Raw genomic sequence first — 11,504 nt, forward strand, 5'->3', positions numbered from 1 at the left:
GAAGAGTAGCCCCTGTTTGCCGCAACTAGAGAAAGCCTGTGCGCAGCAATGAAGACCCAATGCAGCCAAAAAAAAAAAAAAAAAAAAAGAAATAGTAGAGACATCCATGTAGCGCTTACCGTTTCTGCAGTGGTAACAACTCCCGTCCCTGCAAGGCTCCCCGCCCATGGCCCGCCCTCCCCACCCCATGACCCTATATACCCTCACCGGACCCCTCCTGCCCCCAACCCTGCCCACCTAACCCTAAGCTTAAGAAACACCCAACAGTCTTTTAGGAACTTTCTTTCTCTTACTAGCCTCCTCCTCAGCTAAAGTCTGTTGCCATCAGAACTCTGATTTTAAGAAGTAACATATTTTGGATGAAACCTGGATCAGCTAGAGTCACGAAAGACATTCTTTTTTTTTTTTTAATGAAAGGGGAAAAGAAAAATCCAGCAACATCAAAAATCCAGGAACATCTCCAACAATTTGGAGCCAGAGTTTATCTTCCTCGTTTCCCCATTCCCAGAAGAGCACGGTTTTGTGATATTCTAACTTCCTGACAAAGAGCACAGGAAGTGTTAAGACTTGCTACTGGTGTTCTCTCTGTCCAAACTGTATAGGGATCAGACACTCTGTTTGCTTGGCATGAGGAAAATGATAAAACTCTGTTCTCAAACTAAAAAGACAAAACAAAACAAAAAAGCAAAAACACAAACAACAACAACAACAACAACAAAACGGCTCTCTGTTTCTGCAGCTCTGTTCATTCAGGCAGGTGCCATGCAGGAAATGGCATGAGACCCACCGAGATGGTCTTTTTTCCACGAAGCTATGTCCCTGGAGACCCATCCAAGGTAAAAGCCATGATTTTGGTATTCAGAGCACCAACGGATGATTGAAAGCAAAGGAAACCCTGAAAGAGCATCTTCCCCTCACCTTGACTAGGATACTGAATCCACGTGGAGAATGGCTGACCTTTGGTCACCTTGATGCTGTAGTTTGTAGCTTGGCATGACAAGTCAGGAATACTGCAATACGTCCTTTTCCGTGCCTGAGAGAGACAGAGCAATCTATTCATAATTAGGGGAGAACTAATAAAACACTGAGACTTTAGATTAAAAAAAGGAAGAAAGAAAGAAAGAAAACTATAGGTTTTCTTTAGTTTTTCTCAACATCCAAAGCCGGAGTCTTGGTATTCACGCAGAGAGAGAGAGAGAGAGAGAGAGGGAGATGAAAATGAGGAAATCACTCACCAAAAGGAAAAAAATATCCTAGAAGGTTCTAAGACAGAGTTGGCAGAATGCCTTGATATTTTGAGAAGATATTTAGCCATTTGGCCAAGAATGTGATGGTAAAGTAGTGATGGACAAGCTGGGCAAACAGATAAAACCTTAAGGAAATGGAAATTATTAAATTTAGGAGAAACAAACATTTGTGCAAGACAGGAAAGAAAAATCCCCATTAACCACATGGCTCAGGTGTGAATAGTGTTTATACGGTTATAATAAACTGAATATTTGTCGAGAGAGGAGAGAGTGTGAGCTGGGGATGGCAACTGCTGGGGAGGTGAGTTGTGGGCATAGGAAATAGAGAGTGAAGCCTCCCGTCCCTTAGGAGAAAAATCAACACATTTTGGCTAAACTGAATGAATCAAGAATTTGTGTTATAGAGAGATGCAGAGGTCTAGAACAACAGCATCAGGTGTAAAAAGGTAAAAGTGATGTCTCACTGAAAAGTTGCTATTTTGTCATAACGAACCCCGTACGACTATTTTCCTCTTTAAACTCTGTGCAGGTATTGTTTTGATTTGAAAACAAAAAACAAAAGACAGGAAAAGAGGGCTTCCCTGGTGGCGCAGTGGTTGAGAGTCCGTCTGCCGATGCAGGGGATGCCGGTTCGCGCCCCGGTCCGGGAAGATCCCACGTGCCGCGGACCGGCTGGGCCCGTGAGCCATGGGCGCTGAGCCTGCGCATCCAGAGCCTGTGCTCCGCGACGGGAGAGGCCACAGCAGTGAGAGGCCGGCATACCGCAAAAAAAAAAAAAAAAAAAAAGACGCAGGAAATTTTGAGAAGCAAGAAGCCTTGAGAATTAAGTGGTCCTTGCCCTCAAGGGAGCAAACTGTGGTCACCACCAGCCAAGGATGCAGATACAGCATACGAGGGAATCTCAGTAGGGTCCCATATTTTGAAATTGTCTGCTATATTGGCTTCTACGTCAGCCTTTAGAAAAATAGCTAGATATTTAATATATTTAATATACATACATTTAAATATATAGTTAATATATTTGATTTCTATTGATATAGTGTGTGAAGGAATCATCCAACTTAATTTTAGTCCTATTTATTTATTTATTCTGGCTGCGCTGGGTCTTAGCTGAGGCACGTGGGATCTTCGTTGCGGTGTGAGGGATCTTTAGTTGAGGCATGTGGGATCTAGTTCCCCGACCAGGGATCAAACCTGGGCTGTCGGCATTGCGAGCATGGAGCTTTACCCACTGGACCACCAGGGAAGCCCTCAATTTTAGTCCCTTCTGGAAACTGGGCGAGTACCGTTTCTTCTATAGACTGTCATTTCTCCACTGATTGGAACTATTTTCTTAATGATGTAGAAAATTCCCTCAAATGCCTGTTTCTGTTTTTGGATTGTTGCGTTCCTTTAATCCACACCACCCCTCTCAAGCCAATACCTCTCTTTGGACGATGGTAGCTTCTTAGTACATTTTGATACTTGGGAGGGCAAGTTCTTAATCGCTAGCCTTCTTTATCAAAATTTCTTGGTTCTGGGCTTCCCAGGTGGCGCAGTGGTTAAGAATCCACCTGCCAATTCAGGGGACACGGGTTCGAGCCCTGGTCCGGGAAGATCCCACATGCCGCGAGCAACTAAGCCCATGCACCACAACTACTGAGCCCACGTGCCACAGCTACTGAAGCCCGTGTGCCTAGGGCCCGTGCTCCGCAAGAAGAGAAGCCACTGCAATGAAAAGCCCGCACACCGCAACAAAGAGTGGCCCCCGCTCACCGCAACTAGAGAAAGCCCGCGCACAGCAACAAAGACCCAATGCAGCCAAAAGTAAATAAATTAATTAATTTTAAAAAATTTCTTGGTTCTTCTGCAACATTTGTTCTTGCAGATAGAGTTTAGGGTCAACTGGCCAAAAGCTCCATTAAAATCCCATAGGGGTTTGTCATGAACTGGATTGTGCCCTATCCCCACCCCCCCAAAAAAAACCCCTCATATATTGAAATCCAAACCCTTAATGGAAATGTATTTGGAGTTGGGGGTCCTTAAAGAGGGGATGAAAGTAAAATGAGGTCATTAGGGTGGGTTCTGATCCCATAGGACTGCTGTCCTTATGAGAAGGGGAGATCAGGACACAGACGCACACAGAGGGACGACCCCGTGAGGACACAGGGCGGAGACGGCCGTCTACACGCGCAGGAGAGACGCCTCGGGAGGAAACAGCCCTGCTGACACCTGGATCTCAGACTCCAGCCTCCAGGACTGGGAGTGATACATGTCTGTTGTTTAAGCCGCCCCGTGTGCCGTGCTTTGTTACAGCAGCAGCCCAAGCAGACTAACATCGGGTGTGATTTGAACTGTACTCAGTTGAGAGTAATTTGAGGGAACCAAGGTTCTTCCCAAGGACGCTGACAGGTGCGTCCTTCTCATGAAACATGCTCAACGGTTGGCATTCTCACCACGGCCTGCCCATGAGACGTGTCACAGTTCTCATGCCCTCTGAACCCTCTGATACAAGAGGGGATTTGAGTAGGGGGCAGGGGATGGTGGAGGGGGACAGTGTTTCCCGAGGTCTCACTTTCAACTGGGCTTGGTTCTCTACCTGCAGTATCTCAGCCCATTTCCACACCAACCCTCTCCGGTCGGTACCATTCTGGATGTCTTACAGATCAGGAGCCCCAAGCCGCGGTGCCCGTAAAGGACCCCACATTCCACAGCTGAGCCCAGGAGAAGAACCCGTGTCTCTGTGATGCTATGTACCGGGAAGACGGTTTACCTTAGTGAAAGCTTTTGAATTGATGAAACACATAATTTCGGAAACGTTTCCGTGGAGGTCCCAGGTCAATCTTTTTCTTTCTGGCTCCATCCTTAGGTTCTTAATTGGTGGGTCTGGATCGGAAATGTCTATAGGGTAAGGGTCTGGAGAGAGGCACACAACGCTTAAATTTTGTCCTACTCAGTTACCGCTTGGGAAGTTGAGTTCCACACGGAGGAGTGGTTACCTGAAGCAGGCAGAGGCCCCGAATCTGTTGTACCTTAGTGAGCTCACCAGCTCACCCTCCCAACAATGGGGGAAGAAAGTCAGAAAAGCAGATCACTTCTGCCATCCGCGTTGATGTGAAATGTACCTTTCTTAACCATGTATGTCAAAGAAGGTCGTTTTCACTGAAAACCAATTCAGGCTTAGAGACTTGGCTCAGTGTCTGCTCTACAGACTGAGATTTCAGAATGCTTTGCAAGTTTGCAATAGAAATTTTAATGTAGGGACTTCCCTGGCGGCCCCGTGGTTAAGACTTCGCCTTGCAATGCAGGGGGTGTGGGTTCGATCCCTGGTTGGGGAGCTGAGATGCCACATGCCTCGGGGCCAAAAAAACAAAACATAAAACAGAAGAAATATTGTAACAAATTCAATAAAGACTTTAAAAGTGGTCCACATCAGAAAATCTTAAAAAAAAAAGAAATTTTCATGTGATATATTAAAAATATATAAATTGTAATGTAATATATTTCCAAATGTAATAGATACCATGCATAAATGATATGTAATATATAAAAATATATAAACTTATATACAAGTATGTATAATGGAATATATATTTTCATAAAGTAGGAGACCTGATCATTACACAATGATATTTATGTTCTTACACAGAGTGCCAGAGGAATTCTCATCTTCTTGGAAAACCACCCAAAATGCATACATCTAAATACATTTTGAAGTGTAATCAAAACACATATATATTCGTATGATGCTGTCAATGGGGACCGAGGTCAGAGTTTGCAGACCAGAGGATTCCACGTGTTTTATCAGTGACTTGCTTCATGAAGCAATCACATAGGGCCAACAACTCAAAGCTAGAAAGGTCCATCAGACATTTCTTCAGCTGTTATCTGTGACCCCTCATTTAGAGGATTTCGCAGAAATGACTGTTTATAAACCGCAAGCACTGTGATCAATTATCAGGATCAACAACCTTAGTTTGACAAGCAAGACCAAACCCTATGAATATCCTGGTTTCTGGCATTACGGCCTCCCAACCTATAAGGATAATTTATTCCTTAAAAAACAACTTCCCTAGGGAAATTTCGTACAAGTGAAAATGTAATTTTTAATGGATTCTTATGCCTCAGAATTTATATTCACTTCTTCCAAAGCAACAGTAAATATCATTAAAACAGCTATGAGTGATGCAGTGGAAAATATGAGTTTTAGCGTATTTTTATTACATTTAAGTTTGTTTTAAATTTTTATAGCTTTATTTACAACTTTAATTATTTTAAAATTAAAATTTTTAAACAATCTTCATAATCGAATACGAAATGTACATATATAAAATTATATATATTTGTATAAATAAGTCCATATAAATTTAAATAACATAACAAGGGAGTTTTCTGTCACTATGTTTTCCATAAAATCTACCTGTGCTCCTTTAGAGTGGTTATTATCTACCCAATCACAGTTGTGCTCACAAATAAAAAAGAACTTTAATGCAAACAGAAGAAAGTAAAAGCAAATCTGTAAAGACAAAATGAAACAAAATCAATGCAAATACACATAAGAGTGTTTACTGCAATATACTCGTGACCCTCCAGTACTCTGAAAGAAAAGGGACATGGTGTTCTCAACCCTAGAGCTTTCGAAAAACTATAGATGGTGGGAAATACTCTTCCACTCATGATAAAGTAGTCTCAGATGTATCTCTCACCATAAGCCCCTAGAAAACTGGGCCAAATATATAAATCAACTATTTTTAGACTTTCTGTAAACTAAGACGAACAATTCTGAGAGTGTATTTTGGGGTGGGAGACATTCACAATCCAACGGGACAAGGTAGAGATTCCTTGCTGAACACTGAGAAGTCAGTAAAGAACCCAGAAGAGTCATGCCTTTGTTGTCGGAGAGAAAAAGCTAAAGGTGACTCACCTTGAAAAAGCTTCAAAACAAGGTGACCCACCAATAAAGGAATGGCCTGCTGAAACAAAACTCACCATCTTTAAAGAAGGAAACCAAAGCAGACCCTCACCAACCCATCCTTCACAGTATCCAGCACCCAATAAAAAATTACTAGACACGCAGAGAAGCAGGAATATGTTGGCTGTGACCAGAAGAAATATGAGGTCATAGAAATCGTCCCCTAAGTGGCCGATGATGAAATTAACAGAGAAGTCCATTAAAACAGCCACTATCAATATGTTAGAGGACTTGAAGGAAAACAAGAACTCTCTGCAGTGAGGAATGGAATATATAAAGGAAGAACCAAACAGAATTTTTAGAGGTAGAACATATAGCATCTGAAAAAATTCACTTGGATGAACTGGAAGACGATGGAAACGATCTACGCTGAAGCCCCCAAAGGAAAATATTTGAAGAAATTATGGCCAAACATTTTCCTAACTTAATGATAATTATAAATCTACAGGCTCAGGAAGCTCAAAAACCCTATACCTAGGATATACAGACACACACAGGTACCAACAAACACAAACGCTAAGACGCATCATCCTCAAATGCCTTTTTAAAAGGTGGTATCAAGAAAATCTTAAAAAACCAACGGAAAAAAGACACCGCGCCTATCAGAGAACAAAGATTAGAATTTCTGCTGATTTCTCTTTAGAAACAATGGGAGACAGAAGATAACAGAACGACTTCTCCAAATGCTGCAAGAAAACAATACACACCCTGGTCATCCTAGAATCTATATCTTAGCGATAAATGGAAGGTGAAATATAAAGGCTTTCTATAGTAACAAAAAGTGAACTTTTTTTTTTGTATTTTTTTGTATTTTTTTTTTTTTTTTGCCAGAAGAGCAGGTCTGTAAGAAATGTTCTCAAAAAAGGCTTTTCTGGCTGAAGGAGAAATCACCAGATGGAAACTCACGAAGGAATGTGGAAACAAGGTGAGCAGAGATGCAACAAAAGCATACCAGAAATAGTAAAAATGTAGGCAGACATGTAAAGCTTTCTTATTTTTTTAAGGTTTTAAAAAGAGAATTCTTTAAAAGAAAAATATTGCATTGTGTATTGTGGGCTTATAGAGCTGTACAAGTACATGTGTGACATGGCATAAAGGATGAGGCAGGAAATAAAAGTATACTGTTTTGAGGTTCCTATGTTCTATGTGACGTAGGATAACATTCTTTGAAGAGAGTATGTACTGAATGAATGATCCCAGAGGAGCCGCACAAGCCACGGAACAAAGAGGGCTGGCCCAAAAGCCAATGGTAGAGAAAAACACAAAAACAAGAAAAGCACTAAAAAAGTAACTGAAAAGAAGTCAGGAAAGGAGGGGCGAAAAAAAAAAAAAAAGAAAAACGGGAAAAAAAAAACAGCAAACAAATAGCAAAATGGTAGAATTAAACTCAATCACATTAATAAGTTCATTGCATGCAAATGGTCTAAACTCTCCAGTGAGAAGGAAAGTTTGTCAGACTAGATTTTAAAAGTACCCCACAGTATGCTGTATGCAAGAAAGTTACTTTAAATATAGTTTAAATAGCAATAATAGGAAAGCATATTTTACGCAAACTCCAATTGTATAAAACCTAGGATTTTATCCCAGGATTTTATTTCCGGGGGTAAGAAGGGACCATTTCAAGTGATTAAGTGGCCAATTCATCCTAATATATGTGCTCTCAATAGTCATTTTGAAAATACGTGAGGCATAAGCACCACCTCCCTCTCTAATAGAACAGATAGACAGAAAACGGGAGGGATATACAGGACTTGAACAAAATATCAACAATTTGACCTAATTGACATTCTAACCAATGACGGCAGGGTGCACATTTGTTTCTTTTTTTTGTGGGGGGGGGGTTGCCGAGCCGCACGGCTTGCGGGATCTTAGTTCCCTGACCAGGGCTGGAACCCGTGTCCCCTGCAGTGGAAGTGCAGAGTCCTAACCACTGGACCACCAGGGAAATCCCAGGATGCACATTTTTATCAACTACAAACAGATTCATCAAAATAGACCGTGTACTGGCATGGGGAGCGTCAGTCCTTTTAAAAAGGTTTATTAAATCATTCACTGTGTATATATTCTCTGACTACAATTCTCTCTTGATTAAATTCAAGACCAGTCTTTTAAAATATGGAACACACCAGATATTTGCAAACAAAACGACATACTGATAAATTACCATGTGCATCCTAGAAGAAATCACAGGAAATGTAGAAAATACTTTGAACTGAATGAAAATGAAAGAAAAAAGAAGTGTGATGCAGCTACAGCAATGTTTACAGGGAAATTTATAACATTAAATGTTTCTGTTAGGAATAGAGTTTAAATTCAAGAATCACTTTCCACATGAAGACGTCAGAGAAAGAAGAACAAATTAAACCGAAAAGAAATTCAACCTAAATTAAAATCCCTAAAAAAAATAAAGGGAACAACAACAAAAATCAGTGAAAAAGAAAATGGAAAAACTATATAGATTGTCAAGGAAACCAAAAGCTGGTTCTATACAAGAGACAATATAATTGAAAAACCTCTCTCTCACTACACTGATCAAGAAAAAAACAAAAAAAGACCAATTTTAGGAATGAAAGAGGGGACACTGATACACGTCCTGAAAGACATTGAAAGAAGAATTGGGGGTAATTTGAACAAAAGTTATGCCAATACCTTCAACAATGTATGACTTGAACCAACTTCTTGAAAGACACACATTAGCAGTACTGACATAAGTAGCAAACTTGAATAACCCTGTAAGTATCAAAGGAATAGAAAATATAATGAAAAAGCTTCCCCAAAAGAAAGCATCAGGCACAGATGGCTTTGCGGCTGAAATCCACCAGCAATTTAAAAAAGAAATAGTAACAATGTGCAGAAACTTTCCAAAAACAGGAAAGGCAGGAAACATGTTCTGACTCACTTTATGAGGCCAGCGTTATCCTGATACCAAAATCAAAACATTAAAAGTAAACTGAAGCCCAATACGCCTTATACTCCTGGACACAAAATTCCTTCCCAGAATACTAGCACATGAAATCAGGTAAAGTACAAAAGCGGTAACACCTCCTGACTCAACGGATTTACTCCAGGAATGCAAGGCTATTTTAACCATCACTATAATTTGCCCCTTTAACAGAAAACTGGTGATCTTATCCATAGAAGCAGGAAAACATTTTGACAATGTTTAACATCCCTTTGAGATTAAAAGCTCTCAGCAAACTAGACAGGGACGAAAACGTCCTTCCCCTGATAAATCTATGAAAATCCTGGTGCTAATTCAGACTCAGTAGGGAAGGACTAACCACTTCTCCGAACAAGACAAGGTGTCTGGTTTCAACGCTTCTGTTCCACCGTGTCCTGTACCCGCGGCCCCTCTAATGCACTTTGACCAACGTTGTAGTTTTAGGGCACTTTGGGGGGAAATGTTAGAACTGTACAACACGCTGCCTGCTCCCCTCAGCTTTTGGCTCCTAGAAAGCTACTCACCTCCTGCCTGTGGTCAGTGACCCCAGAATACCCATGGGCCTGGAGTCACCACAAAGGTGGCAGCGGCCTCAGCCCAGAACAAGAGGGGCAGACAAAGACGGGAGGCGGGGGTGGGAGCCTCAGGCGTGGAGAAAGCCCCCTCCCCTCCCAGACCTCCTGCATCTCCCGGCCCCTCTGGTCACCAGGTGCGGCCACGTGACTGACTTGGAGTCCAGGAAATGGACAGAAGCAACGTGTGGTCCTTTTAGTTCAGACCTCTAAAAACTCCCGTGTGATCCTACAAACTCCTCCAAGGAGATGATGGAGCTTCCCGGGTCCAGCCGTATGTAAGGATCCCGGGTCTGTACATGGAACAGAGCCACCTGGGATGGACTGAACTGTGCCCTTTCCCCAGCCCTCCCCAAATCATGCTGGAGTCCTAACCTCAGAATGGGACCGTAGCTGGAAATAGGGTGAGTGCAGATGTAATTAATTAAGATGAGGTTCCCGCTGCCATACTGTGGCCCTAACCCAATCCGACTGGTGTCCTTATTAAGAGGGGAAATTTGGGCACAGGGACACACCCGGGGAGAACGCCCTGTGAAGACAGGAGGGATGCAGCCACGAGCCCAGGGACGCCTGGAGCCCCCAGAAGCTGGGAGAGGCGGGAAGGACCCTCCCCTGGAGCCTCTGGAGGGAGCGCGGCCCTGGGACACCTTGACCTCAGACGTCTGGTCCCCAGGACTGGGATAAATAAAATGTATGTCACTTAAGTCCTCCAGACTATGGTATTTTGTTGAGGCAGCCTGAGCTGAGTAAGCCAGCAGTCCCCAGAAGAATGATACCTATGCCCCAACACACACACACACACACACACACACACACACACACACACTCACACCATCTGAATTCCACTACTCTTTGAGGAAGGAACGAACTTCTCATGGTTAGGCAATGCTGTGGCCATCACAGCAGCACAGGGAGCCGTGCCTGATGCAAGCACCCAACATCCATGGTGAGGGGGTGTACTCTGCTCCCGTTGCCTGAAGCTCTGCTCCACGTGTGCATGTTGTGTGAGCTGGACAGGAGGCTTGGTCACTGTCCCGGGTCCACCGGTCACTCAGTGAAGCCCTGATGGGAGGAGCTTCTCTGCAGACCCTCCCCAAGGCAGCATGCCCGCCTGGAGGGCACCATATCTCTTGTATTCCTGTAAGCATCCAGGTCTTTGCACCCCGAGTCGGGCGCCCTCACTACTGGGCGCCCAGGAAACATAGACTCTCCGTACCCTGGGGCCGAGGGCGTGGCTCCCCTTGGGAGTTCTGCTGCCTGGTGGTGGGCGCTCTCCACCAGCAGCAGACTGGCTCTGCACCCCGTCCCACCTGGGATATTCTCTCCCAGCCACACCTGTCACCCGAAGTCAGCCGGACACTGGCAGTCAGAGGTGGGCACGGCAGCTTCAGAATCTACATCACTGTCTTTTTGCCTCCATATCGCGTGCCACGGTCGAACTTCACTATCACGTTGTGAATTTTTTCCTACCCATCATCATCATGCTTGAAGATGGTGGGAACTTCCTGGATGCCACGGACACCCTGGTTTGCACCCTACCCCCCATAAATCTCCGTTATGAACGTGAGAAAAACAGGATGGAGTTGCCCCAAACGCATCTTACTTGTTGCTCATCTGCCTGTCCAAGCTCCAGACGACACATCTCTTATGACACCTGGATTTATATCTCCCGGTCCCGGAGGCCAGGATGCTATAGGATTGGTTCTTCCCGGAGACTCAGAGGGAGAATCCGTTCCAGCTGGAGAACCTCTGCAGCTTCTGGGGGCTGCCCCGCCCCAGTCCTAGGCATTCCT

General features: G+C 43.5%; 1 protein-coding gene across 1 annotated transcript in view; it reads right to left on the reverse strand.

Moving 5' to 3' along the window:
- IL3RA (interleukin 3 receptor subunit alpha) overlaps positions 1-11,504 on the reverse strand; it is a 22,206-nt gene that overhangs the window by 9,800 nt on the left and 902 nt on the right. The window contains exons 2-3 of the mRNA XM_007460492.1: positions 4,000-4,142; positions 919-1,033 (exon numbers count right to left, since the gene is read on the reverse strand). Coding sequence (XP_007460554.1) covers positions 919-1,033; positions 4,000-4,142 — 258 coding nt within the window. The remainder of the gene's footprint in view (positions 1-918; positions 1,034-3,999; positions 4,143-11,504) is intronic.

Source organism: Lipotes vexillifer, unplaced genomic scaffold, assembly GCF_000442215.2.
Source record: "Lipotes vexillifer unplaced genomic scaffold, Lipotes_vexillifer_v1.1 scaffold512, whole genome shotgun sequence".
Lineage (NCBI taxonomy): Eukaryota > Metazoa > Chordata > Mammalia > Artiodactyla > Lipotidae > Lipotes > Lipotes vexillifer.